The sequence below is a fragment of the Salmo trutta genome, chromosome 14 (genome assembly GCF_901001165.1).
Source record: "Salmo trutta chromosome 14, fSalTru1.1, whole genome shotgun sequence".
NCBI lineage: Eukaryota > Metazoa > Chordata > Actinopteri > Salmoniformes > Salmonidae > Salmo > Salmo trutta.
This window is the reverse complement of record NC_042970.1, coordinates 77,925,004-77,949,859: the sequence shown is the minus strand read 5'-3', so window position 1 is coordinate 77,949,859 and position 24,856 is coordinate 77,925,004. Positions and strand designations below refer to the sequence as shown.

At 41.1% G+C, this 24,856-nt stretch overlaps 1 protein-coding gene across 1 annotated transcript in view; it reads right to left on the bottom strand.

Annotated features, from left to right (window-relative positions):
• The window catches only part of LOC115147887 (zinc finger protein 107-like), a 36,583-nt gene extending 18,898 nt beyond the window's left edge, over window positions 1-17,685 (bottom strand). The window contains 3 exon segments of the mRNA XM_029690148.1: window positions 8,157-8,303; window positions 8,306-9,775; window positions 17,157-17,685. Coding sequence (XP_029546008.1) covers window positions 8,157-8,303; window positions 8,306-9,775; window positions 17,157-17,165 — 1,626 coding nt within the window. The 5' untranslated portion in view covers window positions 17,166-17,685.
• Between the last annotated feature and the right edge of the window lie 7,171 nt (window positions 17,686-24,856).

The following is a 24,856-nucleotide window of genomic DNA, read 5'->3' as shown; positions in this document are numbered from 1 at the left end:
ATACAAGTATATTTGCCTCTCCTCATCACGCTCTGAGCAAACTCATTAGTAAAAGCATCAACAAAAAAATATTTCGTTTTAAAAATGTTGTACACCAATACACTAATAATTTGCTAATAAGTGCTAAATATTTCTTAGAGTGTACTACTGTACCATTATACCTGAGGCATACTAATGAAGGAACAACGCCATTTTTGACATGACCAGACAGCCAACAAAATGAACGACAGCTAACTAGGCACATTAAACATAAAATACAAAATCGTCACATTTCACAACATACCTGGAAGGAATGGATACAAATACAAGGCAAAAGTTAGTGCTGCCATCTGGACTCCCATACAAGTATATTTGCCTGATAAAAGACAGTGCAGAATGCCCTGAGAAAATCATCAGAAACCTCAAGATGTCTGCACCTTGTTAGGGTTTGACCAACTATTTGTTTACATAACCTATATAATATAACAAAGAAGCTATGCTATAATATTAAGTTTATACTCTACTCTATACTCATACTGCTGTGTGAGAGGAAGGGGCTCATGGGATGGTGAGTCATATGGAAAGAATGCAGATGCTGTAAATCAGGGATGTGGAAGAGCTTGTTAAATGCAGGATATGGGTGAAATGTATATGCGGAGGGTGTCGGGGTTTTAGAGAACTGTGCGTTGTGCAGCCACAAGATAAATCGACTGCCAAAGATAATAACTACGCCCGGCAACAGGAGGCGTCTCGAGGTTGGGACCAACCTGCACGCCAACGATTGGATGAGTAAATTTAAACCACGCTCATCCTCCCTCTGACAGGCCAGCAGTGAGCGGGAACTATCTCTGTCAGAGTATTTAATGCCCTGCGAGGTGTTGCAGGGAGCACGTATATACGAACCACCTATTTACCCTTCAAGTGTTTGCATTAATTAAAGTACAAAGAAATCATTAGTTACTATGTGCTGACTATTTTGTTCCGATACCAGATTCGAATTGACGCGACTTAACAACCTGAAAGAGACCCTCTCCTGCAACAAAGCTAACGGTAGCTGGGTTAGCCTTGCAAAGTTGCACTCAAACATTATCCCCATTCACATTAATATATATTGATATAAACAGCAATGCAACACTGAGTAAACTGAGAAGTAAAATAATGGCTCCCGTTGATGACATCACAGCATTAACACAATTTAGAAAATAATTACAATAAAATAGTATCTCAAAATAACCTTAAAATAAATATGATGGATTTTCGTATATTTTACACCTGTTACATAGGCCTATGCATTTTATATAGCATCAGCAGGCCTATACTGTTAAAAGGAAACCAGACTTAACGGTTCCGTTGTGGAATCTATTGTTTCTTCATCAGACAACTTGTCTTAGACAAGAAGTGTGTTGGCTACAGTAGTACAGTTACTTTGTTTTAAGTGTTCCGGGAGTCGAAATTCTGAGTCCTTAACGAAACACACAACATAACGGACAATTTATCATACTTCGGATTTGAAACCTAATAGTAAGCATTAACTTCAATGACAGTTAAAACACAAATATGATATTCATGCGCCACAATAACATTTTCGCCGAGGATGGCTTGCTAGCTAATGTTAGTGTTTGATTAATATCATCTGTTTTGTCATATAACAACTTAGCTAGCTAGCGAAATGATAGTTCGCGATGCTAGCTGACTCGGGGGTTCGTGTAGGGACATAATATGTGCTTCAGGAGCCTGTGGGTTTGATATGATTCCACCATGGGCAACAACAACTGGCTACTAGTTCGTTTTCTGACATATGTTCAACTCAGAGCTCGTTTATCCAGTCACCACCGTATTTGAAAGAACAACTACAGACTGACATGTAGCTGGCTAGTTAGCATTCTGGCTCACACTGGCCATTCAGTAGCAACATACACAGCTATCTCCATTTAAGAGTTCATGGTAGAGATATTTAAAGAAAGGAGAATATAGGAATCCCATTCGTTAATGAATGTAGGACCGTATATCGCCTCACCCAGCAGACTGTCGAAAAATCTGGTTCACGTTGTCATGCTGGGTCACGCGGTTGCTAAACGAAAAGTCAGATGAGTCGAGAAACCTGCTTATTTTCCTCCACGGTAGATAATGTCACGATTCCAAACCTATGCGATATTACAGAGAACAAGTCAATTATCTCACATACCGAAATATATTTGCAAAGACAAAATTGTTGTACTTCTTCAGTGGACGTTATTAGTGGTTGGCATCCAATATCTTGCATTTCCGCCCCCAATCCTATAGTATAAATCCATTATGCTTTAGGGACAGGCAGAAATGTAAGCAATTACTGTATTTCACGGAGGAAATGGGGGAGGGTCATTCTATTTCAATTTCAGTCAGGGGGAGGGTTTAGTGTTTTTTAAAAAAATTTAGTCCAGGGGAGGGTCATATAATTTGTAATTGATTAAATGTCAGTATTTGTCACCATTTTGGAATGTACGTATTGAATTCCCATCTAACCTCAGTGTACAACCCTGCTCTCTCTCTTTTCTTTATCTCTCTTTCTCTCTCAATTTCAATTTAAGGTGCTTTATTGGCATGGGAATCATATGTTTACAAGTGAAATAGATAATAAACAAAAGTGAAATAAACAATACAAAAATGAACAGTAAACATTACACTCACAAAAGTTCCAAATGAATGAAGACATTTCAAATCATATTATGTCTATATACAGTGTTGAAATGATGTGCAAATAGTTAAAGTACAAAAGGGAAAATAAATAAACATCAATATAGGTTGTATTTACAATGGTGTTTGTTCTTCACTGGTGTCGTGGACGAATCAGAATTAGTTGGGTAACATAGATAATTAAGATGTTTTATTATTATAATATGCTTATTTTAGGTACTTGTCATTAGAAAGTGTCCATTGGAGTTGCACGTCTACCTTAGCTGGGGCTCAGACACTTGGGGCCCAGAGAGGGGAGAGGTCAGATTTGTCGTCATGGGAATGTGTCTTTACCTATTCTTAAACCATGTGAAGGGATGGCGTGATTAATGGGTAACCAATGACTTGGCTCCACAATGTCTGTGAGCAAGTCACTCCCTCCTTTTCTTTATTGTGGGGAGGATTATGGCAGTAAATGGACCCTTGTATGTCCTCTCTTAGATCTCACACTTATCCTGTGATAATATATGGCCTAGAGGTTCCCTCCCCAGTGAGCCTGTCCAGGAGTAGGGTCAAGAGGGGGTTTGCTTGAGATGGGAGTATCTAGAGTTGACAATTGATATATGCCATTGGATGAAATTGTGTTTTTGTTCTATACCGTACCAGGGAGGGACGGTTCTAAGGAGACCAGATACTGGGCTATTCAATGAACCAGGTTGACATAGCAGTTACTGTCTGCTGTGTTTTATGGATATCTGTCATACAAAACTTAACCTTTGTGAACTGTTACTAAGTATCTGTGGTTTGTCAATGTACGTTGATGTCACAAATGTTGAAGCCGTGTTGAAGAGACCAAACTGCATGCAGAATGTGGATCATAACAGTTGTGTAGCACTGTAAGTAAAGTGTTTCTCTGTCAATTGTTTTGAACCTTTGAACCCTTTGGTACTTCATATGACCTGCACACTCTGTGTCCTGGCTTAGATCTGTAGTAACTCCAGACTCCCATTTGTTGAACCAGGATACTTCTGTGACGTTGTGCCAGCTGGGATGTCTATACATGCAGGTAATGTCCACTGTTGACCCCTTCAAGGCACAGATACTCCTCTTGGTGTAAGTCACATTCAAAAATCAAATCAAATCAAATGTATTTATATAGCCCTTCTTACATCAGCTGATATCTCAAAGTGCTGTACAGAAACCCAGCTTAAAACCCCAAACAGCAAGCAATGCAGGTGTAGAAGCACAGTGGCTAGGAAAAACTCCCTAGAAAGGCCAAAACCTAGGAAGAAACCTAGAGAAGAACCAGACTATGAGGGGTGGCCAGTCCTCTTCTGGCTGTGCCGGAGATTGGAGATTATAACAGAACATGGCCAAGATGTTCAAATGTTCATAAATGACCAACATGGTCAAATAATAATAATCATAGTAGTTGTCGAGGGTGCAACAAGTCAGCAACTCAAGAGTAAGTGTCAGTTGGCTTTTTCATAGCCGATCTTTGAGAATATCTCCACCGCTCCTGCTGTCTCTAGAGAGTTGAAAACAGCAGGTCTGGGACAGGTAGCACGTCCGGTGAACAGGTCAGGGTTCCAGCAGGTCTGGGACAGCAGGTCTGGAACAGGTAGCACGTCCGGTGAACAGGTCAGGGATCCATAGCCGCAGGCAGAACAGTTGAAACTGGAGCAGCAGCACGGCCAGGTGGACTGGGGGCAGCAAGGAGTCATCATGCCAGGTAGTCCTGAGGCATGGTCCTAGGGCTCAGGTCCTCCGAGAGAAAGAAAGAAAGAGACAATTAGAGAGAGCATATTTAAATTCACACAGGACACCGGATAAGACAAGAGAAATACTCCAGATGTAACAGACTGACCCTAGCCCCCGACACATAAACTACTGCAGCATAAATATTGGAGGCTGAGACAGGAGGGGTCAGGAGACACTGTGGCCCCATCCGATGATACCCCCGGACAGGGCCAAACAGGCAGGATATAACCCCACCCACTTTGCCAAAGCACAGCCCCCACACCACTGGAGGGATATCTCCAACCACCAACTTACCATCCTGAGACAAGGCCAAGTATAGCCCACAAAGATCTCCGCCACGGCACAACCCAGACAGGAAGCCCACGTCAGTTACTCAACCCACTCAAGTGACACACCCCTCCTAGGGACGGCATGGAAGAACACCAATAAGCCAGTGACTCAGCCCCTGTAATAGGGTTAGAGGCAGAGAATCCCAGTGGAGAGAGGGGAACCGGCCAGGCAGAGACAGCAAGGGCGGTTTGTTACTCCAGCCTTTCCATTCACCTTCACACTCCTGGGCCAGACTACACTTAATCATAGGACCTACTGAAGAGATGAGTCTTCAGTAAAGACTTAAAGGTTGAGACTGAGTCTGCGTCTCTGACATGTAGGTAGGCAGACCATTCCATAAAAATGGAGCTCTATAGGAGAAAGCCCTGCCTCCAACTGTTTGCTTAGAAATTCTAGGGACAATTAGGAGGCCTGCGTCTTGTGACCGTAGCGTACGTGTAGGTATGTACGGCAGGACCAAATCGGAAAGATAGGTAGGAGCAAGCCCATGTAATGCTTTGTAGGTTAGCAGTAAAACCTTGAAATCAGCCCTTGCCTTAACAGGAAGCCAGTGTAGGCAGGCCAGCACTGGAGTAATATGATCACATTTTTTGGTTCTAGTCAGGATTCTAGCAGCTGTATTTAGCACTAACTGAAGTTTATTTAGTGCTTTATCCTGGTAGCCGGAAAGTAGAGCATTGCAGTAGTCCAACCTAGAAGTAACAAAAGCATGGATTATTTTTTCTGCATCATTTTTGGACAGAAATTTGCTGATTTTTGCAATGTTACGTAGATGGAAAAAGCTGTCCTTGAAACAGTCTTGATATGTTCTTCAAAAGAGAGATCAGGGTCCAGAGTAACACCGAGGTCCTTCACAGTTTTATTTGAGACGACTGTACAACCATCCAGATTAATTGTTAGATTCAACAGAAGATCTCTTTGATTCTTGGGACCTAGAACAAGCATCTCTGTTTTGTCCGAGTTTAAAAGTAGAACGTTTGCAGCCATCCACTTCCTTATGTCTGAAACACAGACTTCTAGCGAGGGTAATTTTGGGGCTTCACCATGTTTCATTGAAATGTACAGCTCTGTGTCATCCGCATAGCAGTGAAATTTAACATTATGTTTTCGAATGACATCCCCAAGAGGTCAAATATATAGTGAAAACAATAGTGGTCCTAAAACGGAACCTTGAGGAACACCAAAATGTACATTTGATTTGTCAGAGGACAAACCATTCACAGAGACAAACTGATATCTTTCTGACAGATAAGATCTAAACCAGGCCAGAACTTGTCCATGTAGACCAATTTGGATTTCCAATCTCTCCAAAAGAATGTGGTGATCGATGTTATCAAAAGCAGCACTAAGATCTAGGCGCACGAGGACAGATGCAGAGCCTCGGTCTGACGTCATTAAAAGGTAATTTACCACCTTCACAAGTGCAGTCTCAGTGCTATGATGGGGTCTAACCAGACTGAAGCGTTTCGTATACATTGTTTGTCTTCAGGAAGGCAGTGAGTTGCTGCGCAACAGCTTTTTCACATTTTTTGAGAGGAATGGAAGATTCGATATAGGCCGATAGTTTTTTATAATTTCTGGGTCAAGATTTGGCTTTTTCAAGAGCTTTATTACTGCCACTTTTAGTGAGTTTGATACACATCCGGTGGATAGAGAGCCGTTTATTATGTTCAACATAGGAGGGCTAAGCACAGGAAGCAGCTCTTTCAGTAGTTTAGTTGGAATAGGGTCCAGTATGCAGCTTGCAGGTTTAGAGGCCATGATTATTTTCATCATTGTATCAAGAGATATAGTACTAAAACACTTTAGTGTCTCCCTTCATCCTAGGTCCTGGCAGAGTTGTGCAGACTCAGGACAACGGAGCTTTGGAGGAATATGCAGATTTAAAGAGGAGTCTGTAATTTGCTTTCTAATGATCATGATCTTTTCCTCAAAGAATTCATGAATGTATTACTGCTGAAGTGAAAGCCATCCTCTCTTGGGGAATGCTGCTTTTTATGTAGCTAAAAACAGCTCTGACCATTAACACCTGAAACTAAATGTATCTGATCAAATCCTCAAACAATAATGAGACTATTTTCAAGTGTTTTAGACGTATTGGACTGATTCATTTAAAATGAAAAACATATATAGACCCACACAGTGCATTCGGAAAGTATTCAGAACCCTTGACTTTTTCCATATTTTGTTGTTACAGCCTTATACTAAAATGAATTTCAGTGTTTTAAATCTGAACTTGTCCTCAGCTGAATCAATCTCTCTCAGGTCTAAGATTCTCAGGTTGCAGTCATTCTCTTTAGTCCCAAGGTACTCTGCACGACCTGCATACTGTGGCACCGAGCTCAGGATTTTAGGCACCTCATTACATTTCTCTTGGATATACCAGTTTAGTTCTGAGACTACATGATAACTTGGATGTTGATATGTACAGGGCAGTTCCACTGTTGAGCCCTTCACAGCACAGATACTCTGATGGGTGTAAGTTACGTTGAAACAGTTCTTACCCAGAACACCTAAAACAGTAGTAGGCCCAATCATTTATTCAATTAGTTTCAATTATTATTGCACTCAACAAAAATATAAACTGAACAATTTCTACAATTTTACTGAGTTACAGTTTATATAAAGAAATCAGGCAATTATTATAAATGAATTAGACCCTAATCTATGGATTTCACATGACTGGGAATACAAATATGCATCTGTTGGTCACAGATACCTTAAGGTTGTCAGTGTCTGGTGTGACCACCATTTGCCTCATACAGTGCGACATCTCCTTCACATAAGATCATGGATTTCATTTATTGATGTATTGAAAACGTCATGGAAATTACCAGCAGAGAATCAAAGTCAAACAAAAATGAATCATTAATTATTATCAGCAAGCTGGAGAGGTTCCAACAAACTTAATGCACCATAGTACACGTCCGTCAGCAGCTCTTTCGGGCAGTTCCGTTAGTTCTCTTATACACTGCTTACACAGACAAGTTATCTTGATTTACATTATTCATCATTAACGTTTGGTTCCTGCATGTAACTTATAGAACATATTCTGGATGTTCTGTCAAAATGTCTGAGGGGGTCATGACCGTCTCCCCCTCATATCTCTACCCAGCACCTACAGGAACTAATGACTGTATGAGACAAGATGTACAATTCAAGGCTCTCCCTTCAGACAACGTTTCCCTCACACATGAATATACACCTATTATTGGAGAAACATTATTGTCCATTATTTAATGAAAAATAGGAGTTAATGAAATAAGATACAGCTCTGAACACCCCCACCCCACCACACACACAGCACTCCTACTCCAAGACGCTTGACACATATGGATCCAGAGCTGCATATTATGCTACACAGGTTACCATGGTAATCAGACTTAGTTAACTGTTAGAAAATGGGAGATGGATAACAGGTTGTTTTCCATTTAAACTTTTTTTAGGAATCTGGAACCGGTGGCGGAGATGAGGGAGATGAAAGAAAACATGCATGTCTTTCCTTGTGTTTTTTCAGTGACCCTGAATGAGCAAAGCTCTTTCCACATAAACAGGAGTAAGGTTTCTCTCCAGTGTGTATGCGTTGGTGTGTAGTCAGGTCTCCTGAATTATTGAAGCTCTTCCCACACTGATCACAGCTATAAGGTTTCTCTCCAGTGTGTATGCGTTGGTGTGTAGTCAGGTATCCTGAAAGATTGAAGCTCTTCCCACACTGATCACAGCTATAAGGCTTCTCTCCTGTGTGTATGCGTTGGTGTATAGTCAGGTTTCCTGAACGATTGAAGCTCTTCCCACACTGATCACAGCTATAAGGCTTCTCTCCTGTGTGTATGCGTTGGTGTGTAGTCAGGGCACCTGATTGATTGAAGCTCTTCCCACACTGATCACAGCTATAAGGCTTCTCTCCTGTGTGTATGCGTTGGTGTATAGTCAGGTTTCCTGAACGATTGAAGCTCTTCCCACACTGATCACAGCTATAAGGCTTCTCTCCTGTGTGTACGCGTTGGTGTGTAGTCAGGGCTCCTGAGTGATTGAAGCTCTTCCCACACTGATAACAGCTATAAGGCTTCTCTCCTGTGTGTATGCGTCTGTGTCTAGTCAGGTCTCCTGAAATATTGAAGCTCTTCCGACACTGATCACAGCTATAAGGCTTCGCTCCTGTGTGTGTGCGTTGGTGTGTAGTCAGGGCTCCTGAGTGATTGAAGCTCTTCCCACACTGATCACAGCTATAAGGCTTCTCTCCTGTGTGTATGCGTTGGTGCGTAGTCAGGGCTCCTGATTGATTGAAGCTCTTCCCACACTGATCACAGCTATAAGGCTTCTCTCCTGTGTGTATGCGTTGGTGTTTAGTCAGGGTTCCTGAATGATTGAAGCTCTTCCCACACTGATCACAGCTATAAGGCTTCACTCCTGTGTGTATGCCTTGGTGTGTAGACAGGGATCCTGAACGATTGAAGCTCTTCCCACATTGATCACAGCTATAAGGCTTCTCTCCTGTGTGTATGCGTTGGTGTACAGTCAGGGCTCCTGATTGATTGAAACTCTTCCCACACTGATCACAGCTATAAGGCTTCTCTCCTGTGTGTATGCGTTGGTGTTTAGTCAGGTTTCCTGAATGATTGAAGCTCTTCCCACACTGATCACAGCTATAAGGCTTCTCTCCTGTGTGTATGCGTTGGTGTGCAGTCAGGTCTCCTGAATGACTGAAGTATTTCCCACAATCAAAGCAGGTGTAAGTCCTCTCCCCTGTATGAATTCTCTGATGAGATTTTAAGATTTTAGATGCAGCTAAACTCTTCCCACACTGAGAGCAGTGATACGGTTTCTTTCTATTGTGAATCGGCTCACGAATCATCAATTCCATCTGTTTAGCAAAACTCTTCCCACAGTCAGAACAGCAGTGGTGAGGTTTCTTCCCTATTCGTCTCTGCTGGTGTTTCTTGAGGTGTTCTGAGCTGGAGAGACTCTTCTCTTTCTTGTCAGCATCATGATGTTGTTGAGGCTCCACAGATGATAAGCCCCTCCCACAAAGAGCAATGATTACAGCTGTCCCCTGTGAAAAAAAGACATTGAATAATTACGTTTTGCAAATATGGATCCATAAACAGATGTCTTTCTATGAAATGAATGCCTTTTGGGTCCCTTTGGCATTTTTCCTGTAATAATTGCATACTAATATTTAATTTGAAAACTTATATTAAAGTGCCAGTTAATACAGAACACATGGAGAATTCAATTAATCAGATTTGTATTTGAATAAAAACTTGCTGAAGTGACACAATTCAGCATTTTAACAGGTCCCTCCGTCAACCCTATTTAACTTCTAGAAAGATTTTAATCCACCTAATACAATAATTACTCCAAGTTTTACCATCATTGAGTCAAGTTACAAGCGCAGAATAATACGATTAATGTGAATAGTCAATTAGTATAGGAGTTTGATTTAAATGTTGACATGCTTTGAAAAAACAATTTCCCTAATAAACCTGTTTACATGGACACATCTGAAATAAGGCTACCTGACGGGACTTTGATAAACGCTGAAAATTGCCAAGCAAAATAAACGGTCTACTACAACGACTATGCTATTATTTTGAAGCAGTTTAAAGTTTGTATGTGAAAACTATTTCTAAGCTGCATACTTTCAGTTTTTCCTGAACTCACTGGACTCGGTCAAAAGAAGTTAGCTTGTGCTGCTTGTGTTAGCACATGCACAGATTAAATACACCTCTATAACTCTGATTAAAGTGTTTACATGTCCTAATCATTCTACAGATTGTTCAGAAAACCAGGTCTTTTTAAAGGCATATGCTTACTTCGGTTATGACCTTACATCAATTAAGATAAGCAGAGAGACGTTTACATGACTAACACCATACTCGGCCTTCTGCCATAATCAGTTTAATAGGAAATGATTCGCGTGCATGTAAAGCCCTAGTTATTTGGTTACTATGACAGTCATTTCTGAACATGATTTATTTCATGTGATTAGTGATTCATTTACGTCTGTCCCTCATTTTAAGGTCAACCCTGTTACATGAACTGAACTCTCATTTTAATATGGTTAAACTAATCTTTAAAAAAATATTTTTTTGCATAAGAAACATTGAACATCTAATAGTCAAATCAGAGTAAAAGGAGGTGAGCTGGTTCTACTTTTTGTAAATTCTCTGCTGTTTTGTGGTGGAAAACTGAGCATCTCAACCCTTCTATCCATAAACTTACTATATATATATATATATATATACATAAACATACTGTTTTAACAATAACTTTTTTTTGTTAAGATTGCATTCAATTGCTACTCCCTGTTGCACAATACTAGCTTCCATTCCCCCTGTCACAAGCAGATTCATGACTGATTTAAAGGACTATTCTACCAATGTAATGTTTTGTTGTTTTCACTAGTCCCCTGTTACGGTCAACCCTGTTACTTTATTTGGCACATTGGCTCTTACTATAGTATTTATATTTCATTTAACCTCTTGAGATGGCAAAACATGTGTTTTATTAAGTTGAACACGTGATCTTTATGACAGAATGTTAAAATGATGTGAAATCAAACTTTTTTTGGTACACTTCCAAAGATTGGAAAGCAGCTGCTGTCATCATGTATAGCTCCCTGGTATACAGAAAATACACGAGCTCTGAAGCAAGCTTCCAGAAAATTGGAACGGAAATGGCGCCACACCAAACTGGAAGTCTTCCGACTAGCTTGGAAAGACAGTACCGTGCAGTATCGAAGAGCCCTCACTGCTGCTCGATCATCCTATTTTTCCAACTTAATTGAGGAAAATAAGAACAATCCGAAATGTATTTTTGATACTGTCGCAAAGTTAACTAAAAAGCAGCATTCCCCAGGAGAGGATGGCTCTCACTTCAGCAGTAATACATTCATGAACTTCTTTGAGGAAAAGATCATGATCATTAGAAAGCAAATTAGGGACTCCTCTTTAAATCTGCATATTCCTCCAAAGCTCCGTTGTCCTGAGTCTGCACAACTCTGCCAGGACCTAGGATGAAGGGAGACACTAAAGTGTTTTAGTACTATATCTCTTGACACAATGATGAAAATAATCATGGCCTCAAACCTTCAAGCTGCATACTGGACCCTATTCCAACTAAACTACTGAAAGAGCTGCTTTCTGTGCTTGGCCCTCCTATGTTGAACATAATAAACGGCTCTCTATCCACCGGATGTGTACCAAACTCACTAAAAGTGGCAGTAATGAAGCATCTCTTGAAAAAGCCAAATCTTGACCCAGAAATTATAAAAAACTATCGGCCTATATCGAATCTTCCATTCCTCTCAAAAATGTTTGAAAAAGCTGTTGCGCAGCAACTCACTGCCTTCCTGAAGACAAACAATGTACACAAAACGCTTCAGTCTGGTTTTAGACCCCATCATAGCACTGAGACTGCACTTGTGAAGGTGGTAAATTACCTTTTAATGACGTCAGACTGAGGTTCTGTGTCTGTCCTCGTGCTCCTAGATCTTAGTGCTGCTTTTGATACCATCGATCACCACATTCTTTTGGAGAGATTGGAAACCCAAATTGGTCTACATGGACAAGTTCTGGCCTGGTTTAGGTCTTATCTGTCAGAAAGATATCAGTTGGTCTCTGTGAATGGTTTGTCCTCTGACAAATCAACTGTAAATTTCGGTGTTCTCAAGGTTCCGTTTTAGGACCACTATTGTTTTCACTATATATTTTACCTCTTGGGGATGTCATTCGAAAACATAATGTTAAATTTCACTGCTATGCGGATGACACACAGCTGTACATTTCAATGAAACATGGTGAAGCCCCAAAATTACCCTCGCTAGAAGCCTGTGTCTCAGACATAAGGAAGTGGATGGCTGCAAACTTTCTACTCTTAAACTCGGACAAAACAGAGATGCTTGTTCTAGGTCCCAAGAAACAAAGAGATCTTCTGTTGAATCTGACAATTAATCTGGATGGTTGTACAGTCGTCTCAAATAAAACTGTGAAGGACCTCGGCGTTACTCTGGACCCTGATCTCTCTTTTGAAGAACATATCAAGACTGTTTCAAGGACAGCTTTTTTCCATCTACGTAACATTGCAAAAATCAGAAACTTTCTGTCCAAAAATGATGCAGAAAAATTATTCCATGCCTTTGTTACTTCTAGGCTCGACTACTGCAATGCTCTACTTTCCGGCTACCTGGATAAAGCACTAAATAAACTTCAGTTAGTGCTAAATACGGCTGCTAGAATCCTGACTAGAACCCCAAAAATTGATGATATTACTCCAGTGATAGCCTCCCTACACTGGCTTCCTGTTAAGGCAAGAGATGATTTCAAGGTTTTACTGCTAACCTACAAAGCATTACATGGGCTTGCTCCTACCTATCTTTCCAATTTGGTCCTGCCGTACATACCTACACGTACGCTACGGTCACAAGATGCGGGCCTCCTAATTGTTCCTAGAATTTCTAAGCAAACAGCTGGAGGCAGGGCTTTCTCCTATAGAGCTCAATTTTTATGGAATAGTCTGCCTACCCAGACGCAGACTCAGTCTCAACCTTTAAGTCTTTACTGAAGACATATCTCTTCAGTAGGTCCTATGATTAAGTGTAGTCTGGCCCAGGGGTGTGAAGGTGAACGGAAAGGCTGGAGCAACGAACCGCCCTTGCTGTCTCTGCCTGGCCGGTTTCCCCTCTTTCCACTGGGATTCTCTGTCTCTAGCCCTATTACGGGGGCTGAGTCACTGGCTTACTGGTGTTCTTCCATGCCGTCCCTGGGAGGGGTGCGTCACTTGAGTGGGTTGAGTCACTGACGTGGTCTTCCTGTCTGGGTTGGCGCCCCCCCTTTGGGCTGTGCCGTGGCGGAGATCTTTGTGGGCTATACTCGGCCTTGTCCCGGGATGGTATGTTGGTGGTTGGAGATATCCCTCCAGTGTTGTGGAGGCTGTGCTTTGGCAAAGTGGGTGGGGTTATATCCTGCCTGTTTGGCCCTGTCCGGGGGTTTCATCGGATGGGGCCACAGTGTCTCCTGACCCCTCCTGTCTCAGCCTCCAGTATTTATGCTGCAGTAGTTTATGTGTCGGGGGGCTAGGGTCAGTCTGTCACATCTGGAGTATTTCTCTTGTCTTTTCCGGTGTGCTGTGTGAATTTAAATATGCTCTCTCTAATTCTCTCTTTCTTTCTCTCGGAGGACCTGAGCCCTAGGACCATGCCTCAGGACTACCTGGCATGATGACTCCTTGCTGCCCCCAGTCCACCTGGCCGTGCTGCTGCTCCAGTTTCAACTGTTCTGCCTGCGGCTATGGATCCCTGACCTGTTCACCGGACGTGCTACCTGTTCCAGACCTGCTGTCCCAGACCTGCTGGAACCCTGACCTGTTCACCGGACGTGCTACCTGTCCCAGACCTGCAGTTTTCAACTCTCTAGAAACAGCAGGAGCGGTAGAGATACTCTCAAAGATCGGCTATGAAAAAGCCAACTGACACTTACTCTTGAGTTGCTGACTTGTTGCACCCTCGACAACTACTATGATTATTATTATTTGACCATGCTGGTCATTTATGAACATTGGAACATCTTGGCCATGTTCTGTTATAATCTCCAATCTCCGGCACAGCCAGAAGAGGACTGGCCACCCCTCATAGCCTGGTTCCTCTCTAGGTTTCTTCCTAGGTTTTGGCCTTTCTAGGGAGTTTTTCCTAGCCACTGTGCTTCTACACCTGCATTGCTTGCTGTTTGGGGTTTTAGGCTGGGTTTCTGTACAGCACTTTGAGATATCAGCTGATGTAAGAAGGGCTATATAAATAAAATTGATTTGATTTGATTTGATCCCCCTCTTCAAAGGAGGGGACACTCTTGACACAAACTGCTACAGACCTATATCTATCCTACCCTGCCTTTCTAAGGTCTTCGAAAGCCAAGTCAACAAACAGATTACCGACCATTTCGAATCCCACCGCACCTTCTCCGCTATGCAATCTGGTTTCAGAGCTGGTCATGGGTGCACCTCAGCCACGCTCAAGGTCCTAAACGATATTGTAACCACCATCGATAAGAAACAATACTGTGCTGCCGTATTCATTGACCTGGCCAAAGCTTTCGATAGTGATTAACAGTGGTGGGAAGTCCGGGGAGAGATACTGTTCACCTACTGTTTGTGTGTATGTGTGTGCGTAGGTTATCTACTTTTGGTGTGGAGGTGTGTGCGTAAGCGGAGAGGATAAAATGAACTTCTTTCTTAATGTTGGGCAGAACGTTCTCTGAATAAACTGTACGAACCTCTTGCAGAAAGCTGAGTCCTTGCCTAATTATTAACCCATTGTCTTACAAACCTTGGGTATTAGTCAAGGCTTATTGATTGTTAATTATTATCATTGGGATAGAATAATTCCTTTGACACATACCCTCGTAAAACTGACCATCCTACCGATCCTCGACTTCGGCGATGTCATTTACAAAATAGCCTCCAATACCCTACTCAATAAACTGGATGCAGTCTATCACAGTGCCATCCGTTTTGTCACCAAAGCCCCATGTACTACCCACCACTGCGACCTGTACGCTCTCGTTGGCTGGCCCTCGCTTCATACTCATCGCCAAACCCACTGGCTCCAGGTGATCTACAAGACCCTGCTAGGTAAAGTCCCCCCTTATCTCAGCTCACTGGTCACCATAGCAGCACCCACCTGTAGCATTCACTCCAGCAGGTATATCTCTCTGGTCACCCCCAAAGCCAATTCCTCCTTTGGCCGTCTCTCCTTCCAGTTCTCTGCTGCCAATGACTGGAACGAACTACAAAAATCTCTGAAACTGGAAACACTTATCTCCCTCACTAGCTTTAAGCACCAGCTGTCAGAGCAGCTCACAGATCACTGCACCTGTACATAGCCCATCTATAATTTAGCCCAAACAACTACCTCTTCCCCTACTGTATTTATTTATTTATTTATTTTGCTCCTTTGCACCCCATTATTTATATTTCTACTTTGCACTTTCTTCCACTACAAATCTACCATTCCAGTGTTTTACTTGCTATATTGTATTTACTTTGCCACCATGGCCTTTTTGCCTTTACCTCCCTTATCTCACCTCATTTGCTCACATTGTATATAGACTTATTTTTCTACTGTATTATTGACTGTATGTTTGTTTTACTCCATGTGTAACTCTGTGTTGTTGTATGTTGTCGAACTGCTTTGCTTTATCTTGGCCAGGTCGCAATTGTAAATGAGAAGTTGTTCTCAACTTGCCTACCTGGTTAAATAATGGGGTAATAAATACAACTAAAATGAAAATTGGGTGGAACGACCAGATATTTTCATCAATTAAATTGTTACTGAAGCAGACTGTAATCTTATCCACACACCATGGTTCTTACTTAATGAAATCAAATCTCCATGTTCCTCTTCTCCTCTCTCAGTTCCACTCTGCCCCGTTGTTTTCCTGCAGATGAACTAGACCCATCAGTTAAGTACAGGGAGGCGATTGACCTGGGGATTCAGTGTGGATGGAGAGGGACGGGCTAGATTTGTCCTGTTGGAAGTATTTAACATAGACTAACATTAAACCAAATATTGTATTAATTCAGTCTAAACCTCTGACTTGGGTGCATTCCTAGAACATCTCCTTTTTCCTCAAATGTTCAATCATTCACTACTTCCCACTAATCTAATAGTATTGGTTTGGTGGAGGAATGGGCTAGTTTCCACCATATCTCATACAATTCATTTCCTTTCAAACAGCAATGAAGAGGTAAAGCGAGAAGGATAACTGGGCCCAAAATCTGGCTTCTGCCTTATTTGATCTAATATACATTTCGTGACGATTAGGTTGTTAGGAGAGTATTGATAAAAGTAGGAAACTTCATATGGGAGTAGTGCCTGGACCTCACTAGTTACCGCAAACAAAGCCATAAACCACGCCCATTTCTACCATTGATCTTATTGATCTTATTAAAATGTGATTTTAACCCTAACCTTAACAACACTTAACAACACTTCTAACGTTATTCCTAACCCGAAATAAATAAAAATGCGATATAGACGCCTGTGGCTGTGTAAACACGCAGGTCTGCCCTCTCATTGGCTATAATGGTCCCACCTGATCTTGCCTCTTTACTGATTGCCTTCCATTGTTGAAAACATTTATTTTCTTTGTTAGAACGGCCACTTGAGTATATGGTCAAATAATGGATAACGTGTTCGAAAGGAATTTGAACACTTTGTGGAGGAAGGAGAGATAATTCGTTCATAATCACCGATTCCTAAACATGATATAGTAGCAGGCTACTTTGACGAAGAAGAAAAATCCCAACAAGTTTTACCGTTGTGTTTTTTGTTGAACCGTTTAAACCCAACAAGGAATGTGGAGGATCAAAGACGATTTAAACTAGGCCTAGACATTTTGTACAACACAGCAAGCATATACTGTTAAAGCCAGACTTACCCGATCCATTGTGGAAGCTATTGTTTCTTTGTATGGAATGAAATGTTGTAGGCTCCAGTACAGTTTGACTTCTTTGTTGTAGTGTAGAGATAATGACTAAGGAGTTGCGGAGAGAAAATACGATTCCCAAGGCTGCAAATGATGCGTCCCTAGACCAGAGCAATCAAACATCTACTTCAATATCAAAACGGAATTAAGTTGAAACAAATAAACGTCTCATGTAGCCTAATATTACTTCAGAAAGTTCCTGGATAACATTTTACGTGATCTATAAAAGTCGAGTAAAGTCAAGAAAACGTTAAGAATCTTGTTGTCTACTATCTTCTACCTTTGCTTGGCAGTCACTTGGAACACATGCGCAAAGAGGGAGTATCTTGAATAGGCCTCTCGTGAGAGGTGTCTGAGAATTACTACTTCTGGTCTTTGGCTGCTGCTATAATGGCGGTTGCTGTACATTACCAGCACAGACAGGACAAATAGCTGTTTATGCAAGTCTTTGCAATGGTTGCATCAAACCTAATTCACAAGTAATTCTCCGGTAAAAAAATAGTGGTGGAAAAAGTACCCAATTGTCGTACTTGAGTCAAAATAAAGATACCATAATTGTAAATGTCAAGTACAAGTGATAGTCACCCAGTAAAATTCTACTTGAGTAAAAGTCTAAAAGTATTTAGTTTTAAATATACTTATGTAACTAAATAAATATCATTGCTCATATATACTTAAGTATTAAAAGTAAAAGTATGAATATTTAATATGTCCTTTGCTAACCTCTCTTGGGTAGGGGGCAGTATTTTCACGGCCGGATGAAAAACGTACCCAAATTAAATGGCCTACTACTCGGGCCCAGAAACTAGAATATGCATATGATTAGTAGATTTGGATAGAAAACGCTCTGACGTTTCTAAAACTGTTTGAATGATGTCTGTGAGTATAACAGAACTCATATGGCAGGCAAAAACCTGAGAAAATCCAACCAGGAAATGGAAATCTGATGCTTGTAGTCTTTTCAAGTCATTGCCTATCGAACACACAGTGACTTAGGGTTCATTTTGCACTTCCTAAGGCTTCCACTAGATGTCAACAGTCTTTAGAACCTAGTTTCAGGCTTTTGCAGTGAACAGAGAGCAAACAAGAAGGCCGGGAAGTTGGTGACTCAGAAAATGACATGAGTTTTATGGCGCGTGTTCACGTGATGAGGTAGCTGTGTTCCATAACGTTTTTCAAGACATTGGAATCGTCCGGGTGGAATATTATTATTATTATTTTTATTATATCCAAAAACAGCATTTTACATTGGCGCGTGACGTTCAGAAAATGTATTTCCCCCAAAACTGTCGGTGAATCAGCACAACAATTTACAAAAATATTCATTATAAACGTTGATAAAATATTAAACTGTTATTCAAAGAATTATAGATTAACACCTCCAGAATGCAACCGCATTGACAGATTTCAAAATAACTTTACTGGGAAAGCACACTTTGCAATAATCTGAGTACTGCGCTCAGAAAAATACACTAGGCAATACAGATACCCGCCATTTTGGAGTCATCTAAATGCATAAATAGCATTATAAATATTCACTTACCTTTAATAATCTTCATCAGAAGGCACTTCCAGGAATCCCAGGTCCACAATAAATGTTGTTTTGTTCGATAAAGTTCATAATTTATGTCCAAATAACTCCATGTTGTTAGCGCGTTCAGTAAGCTACTCAAAATGTAGGACGCGCGAGGAAAATGTCACGACGAAAAGTCGTTCAAACATGTCAAACGTTGTATAGCATCAATCTTTAGGGCCATTTTAACGTGAAACTTCAGTAATATTCCAACCGGACGATTCCATTGTCTTGAAAAACGTTTTGGAACACAGCTACCTCTTCACGTGAATGCGCGCCAATGAACTGATGTCCTTCCCTGGGTCACCAACTTCCCAGCCTTCTTGTTCGGTCTCTGTTCATCATAGACGCCTCAAACAACTTTCTAAAGACTGTTGACATCTAGTGGAAGCCTTAGGAAGTGCAATGAACCCTAACTCACTGTGTGTTCGATTTGCAATGACTTGAAAAAACTACAGGCACCAGATTTTCATTTCCTGGTTGTATTTTTCTCAAGTTTTTGCCTGCCATATGAGTTCTGTTGTACTCACAGACACCATTCAAACAGTTTTAGAAACTTCAGAGTGTTTTCTATGAAAATCTACTAATAATATGCATATTCTAGTTTCTGGGTCAGAGTAGTGACCTGTTTAAATTGGGTATGTTTTTCATCCGGCCGTGAAAATACTGCCCCCTAGCCCAGAAAGGTTAACTAACGTTATTTGATTGTAACATTGACATTGTCTGTGTGCTGACTACAGGTTTAACTAACGTTAGTTGATTGTAACATTGACACTGTCTGTGTGCTGACTACAGGTTTAACTAACGTTAGTTGATCGTAACATTGAGACTGTGTGTGCTGACTACAGGTTTAACTAACATTAGTTGATTGTAACACTGACATTGTCTGTGTGCTGACTACAGGTTTAACTAACGTTAGTTGATCGTAACATTGAGACTGTGTGTGCTGACTACAGGTTTAACTAACGTTAGTTGATTGTAACATTGAGACTGTGTGTGCTGACTACAGGTTTGGAGGCCACTCTACAGATGAACCCTCTATCCTGACACCTCTGGAGCAGTGCTGCAGGTAAAACATGGTACATAATTAAACATTAAGGTGCAATAAGTTGTGTTATCATGAACATATATACTCAGCTAGTGAAGAGAACATGATAAATGGAGAAAAAAAAATCCTTCTTCTTTCTCAACTTTCACTCCATTTCTCTCTCGCTCTCTTTCTCCTTCTCTAGGATCCGTCGCTCCACCCTACTGCGTCTGTCTGCGTCTCCTCTCCCTGCCCTAGTACAGTTTGTGATGTCATGAGGGACTCTCTTTTCCATGATCCTCTTTTCTCTGGGGCCCCTCTCCGAGCTGCATCTCTCCTCCCTGGACTGTCGCCTAGCGACCATGCTCAGAACCTTGAGCCGTTGCCAGGAGCGACAGTCTTGCCATCATGGAGGAGGCGAGGATGATGTCACTCATTATAAGACCATGGTTACACCTGTGACACATGCAGGGTACACTCTTAGAAAAAATGATTCCAAAAGGGTTCTTCGGCTGTCCCCATAGGAGAACCCTTTTGGGTTCCATGTAGAATGCCTTGTAGAAAGGGTTCTACATGGAACCCAAAAATGTTCTACCTGGAACCAAAAAGTTTCTATTTGGAAGTGAAAAGGGTTATCTTATGGAGAAAGTCAAAGAACCCTTTAAGGTTCTAGATAACACCTTTATTTTCTAAAAGTGTAGTGTTGCCACGCCCACTCGACGACAACACTTCAACCGTCAAAAGAAATAGTCCTGGCGCATCACCATGGCGTTGAATAATTGTGTGACGTTGTTGCATCGGCAAGCCACAAGACTGACATAAGGACATTTGGAGTTCCTGGCATTATTTGTTTGGCTTCTAACTGTTAGAGAGGATAGCTGCATCCCAAATGTCAACCGACATTCAGTACCAGTGAAAAGTTTGGACAGACCTACTAATACATTGTAGAATAATAGTGAAGACATAAAACATATGATGTAGTTACCAAAAAAGTGTTAAACAAACCAAAATATATGTTATGTTTTAGATTTTTCAAAGTAGCCACCCTTTGCCTTGATGACAGCTTTGCACACTCTTTGCATTCTCTACCAGTTTCATGAGGTAGTCACCTGGAATGCATTTCAATTAACAGGTGTGCCTTGTTAAAAGTTAATTTGTGGAATTTCTTTCCTCCTTTATGTGTTGCCAATCAGTTGTGTTGTGACAAGTTAGGGGTGGTATAAATCAAATCGAACTTTATTTGTCACATGCGCCAAATACAACAAGTGTAGACCTTAAAGTGAAACGCTTACTTACAAGCCCGTAACCAACAGTGAAGTTGTAAGAAAAATAAATGTTAAGTAAAAAAATTGAACAAATAATGGAGTAGCAGTAAAATAACAGAAGTGAGGCTATATACAGGGGGTACCGGTACAGAGAATCAATGTGCGGGGGCACCGGTTAGTCGAGGTAATTGAGGTAATATGTACATGTAGGTAGAGTTAAAGTGACTATGCATAGATAATAAACACAGAGTAGCAGCAGCGTAAAGAGGAGCAATAGTCTTTGTAGCTATTTGATTAGCTGTTCAGGAGACTTATGGCTTGGGGGTAGAAGCTGTTAAGAAGCCTTTTGGACCTAGACTTGGTGCTTCGATACCGCTTGCCATGCGGTAGCAGAGACAACAGTCCAAGACTAGGATAGCTGGAGACTTTGACCATTTTTAGGGCCTTCCTCTGACACCGCCTGGTATAGAGGTCCTGGATGGCAGGAAGCTTGGCGCCAGTGATGTACTGGACTGTACACATTACCCACTGTAGTGCCTTGCGGTCGAAGGCCGATGGTGCAGCTATAGAACATTTTTAGGTTCAGAGCACCCATACCGAATCTTTTCAGTCTCCTGAGGGGGAATAAGATTCAAAGTTGTTAGAAGTGTATATACAGTTTACACTACTTCCAATGGGAAAAAGGGCGTTACAATGAATGTGACATTGGATGAAAAGGATTTGGACATGCAGTTAGACACAGAGGCCGCTGTCTCTCTGGTCTCGGAGCTGTGTTACCATGATGCTCTGACTCACCTGCCATGAAAGAAAACGCAGTGAGAAAATTCCTATGCTCGGTGAGAAGATTCCGTTGCAGGTGAAACGATTCCTTTGCTAGGTGAGACGATTCCTTTGCTCAATGAGAACATTACTTTGCTAGGTGATAAGATTCCTTTGCGAGGTGAGAACGTTCCAATGCAAGGTGAGAACATTCTTTTGTTAGGTAAGAACATTCCTTTGTTAGGTAAGAACATTCTTTTATTAGGGAAGAACATTCCTTTGTTAGGTGAGAACATTCCTTTACGAGGTGATAATCGACAGCCATTCAAAGTGGTTGGAAGTTTTTCACATAACTTCAATGACATCTACGAACTTCATCGAAAACCTAAGAAGGCTGTTTGCAGCCGATGGATTGTGCAAATAAATTGTCTCTGATAATGGACTCCAGTTGGTCTCTACTGATTTCAAACAATTCCTACAAAACAACAGAATCAAGCAGACCCTTGTTCCTGTTTACCATCCTGACTCGAATGGCACAGCAGAAAGGTCAGTCTAGATACTCAAGCGAGCTCTGATCGCTTAGCCAATGTTCCGCAGTACCCCCCACAGTGTCACATGTCGGATCCCTGCTGAGCTCTTCCTGAAGCGCCAGATCCGAGCACTCTTCAACCTACTCCGACCTGACTTAGCTAAAACAGTGGAAGACAAACATGCCAAACAAAATAAACACCATGACAATGGTGGACTACACCATCAAATTTTCCAGGAGGAAGAACAAGTTCGACAGGGAAAGAGAAATGGATTCAGGCGACAGTAATCTGGAGACTGGGACCTGTGACTTATCTCATTCAGGACGGAAAGAGAAAATGTTCAAATCTCTGTAAAGATGTATTGTTAGAATTCATTAAATAAAGCTGATTATATTGTGTTATTTAATACATGGAGTGTACTTAGTGAAATCAAGCCCAGCATATTTTTGTTTAAAAAGGGATGGTTTAACCGAAAATCCTTCTCATGTTAAATTATATTGATTTTACAAAACATTTTACTAAAAATCAAAACAATTACAATGTTAATTGCATGTTGTGTATGGAGGGCCCGATTCGTAATTGAGATATGTTGATGTAACATGGACTTAAGTCAATAAAACATGGACATTAGGAAATATTTTGGGACTTAAGTCGATGTTAAGTCCTCAAGTCTGAATAGGGTCCGAAGTGTGGGTGTATAGTCTTGTACATTAATGAAGTTACAGAAATTATTTATCAGTTTGTTGTGCCATGACCCCTGACACTTTACAACATTTACAACAGTTTTCTCTCGCTAAAACACACACAAAGAGCAAAAAAAAAAACTGCACAATGATGAGTTTGGTAAATTATCTTGTTCTCTTTCGATATACAAAGCAAAGCTTTTAGCCACAGCACAGTCTCAAGCCATGAGCCCACAACCCATGTAGAAATTGTCCAAGCCCTATAGTATACTATATTAAACCCTATAGTACACTATATTAAACTCTATAGTAGAGCCTATAGTATACTATATTAAACCCTATAGTAGACCCTATAGTATACTATATTAAACCCTATAGTAAACCCTATAGTATACTATATTAAACCCTATAGTAGACCCTATAGTATACTATATTAAATGCTATAGTAGAGCCTATAGTATACTATATTAAACACTATTTTAACAATAAAAAGTCTGAATAAAAATAGAGACTTCTTTCTTCTGTGCTCCTGACAACACAGCTTTTAAAGACAATTTCCCTGACATTTACAATCACATTCATGGTAAATGCTATGGAGTTTGGCTTAAGTGTTATTACCTTAAAAATTCAAGTGCAGTATGCCTGTCCATAATGCAACTTTGATTGAATCATCTTGTGTTCAGGTCTTCTGGTGTTCAGAGTGCATCCAAAATGGCAACTATTCCCTACATAGTGCACTAGAGGGAACAAGGTACCATTTGGAACATTTCTACATCCGGTGAAATGTCTAATTGTTTTGTTGTAGTATCACAGAACAATGAGACAGATATTTCACCGGATGTAGAAATGTGAAGCATCCGCTTGGCGTTTCCAAATATGGTAGTGAGAGGAAGCCCATCCTGAATTCAGGTCTTGTTGTGTTCAGGTCTGTTGATTGTGGTCTTTTTGGTTCTGGGTTTGTTGACTGTTCTATATAGCACAGAGGGGTCCTCCCAAGCTTCTTGTGCCGGATGACGTTGGGCCAATTGTGCGCCTCCCAATGACGGCCGGATGTGATGCAGCCTGGAAGAAAGGAGATGCAACATGTCATCACCAATCTTCACTTCTGGGGTCTCATTTTAAGTAATCATGTAGATGTTAATACATTTAAACCAACCAACTGCTGGTCTGTATGCATTCCTAACTGTCAAGCGCTAGAACCATCTAATTAAAAAATTATCTGAGATGTTGTAATGGCTTGACTTGCTCACCAGGTGGCAGCACTGGGGCAGTTGAATTTCACACCATCATACTGGACATCCTCATCCTCTTTCTTGTGTTGGTGCAGTTGGACAGTGGAGTACAGAGTTACTTCCTGGTTATTAAGAGAGGTGGACATTGGCGTAGTGAACGTCACCCTGCTCGTCTGTGCTGCAATAGGGGCCATGGCCATGCCCGAGACGTCATACACTGGACTGAGTCTCCCTAGAGGACAAAAGACAGACAATATAAGCATACCTTGGGACTATTCCATTGGTTCCATTGTGCCAGTCAAGATTAATCGAGCACTGATAAAAAGATCTGAAAGAAAACAAATACCTTTTGACCTCAACTCACCTGTACATTCCAAAACTTTTTTACACTAATTAATTAATCACGAGTCATTGAATAACAGTCAAAATAAGATAAGTCTTATAAAGATGGTCACCTGAACCACATAAACCCAGAGAGACAGAGGATGAAAACCACAACTACAATTCCTATAGCTGCATTCTGCTGTATGTCCCATCAGCTGCACTAAAACCTGGTAAAAGGTTTTACAATAAATATGTCAAG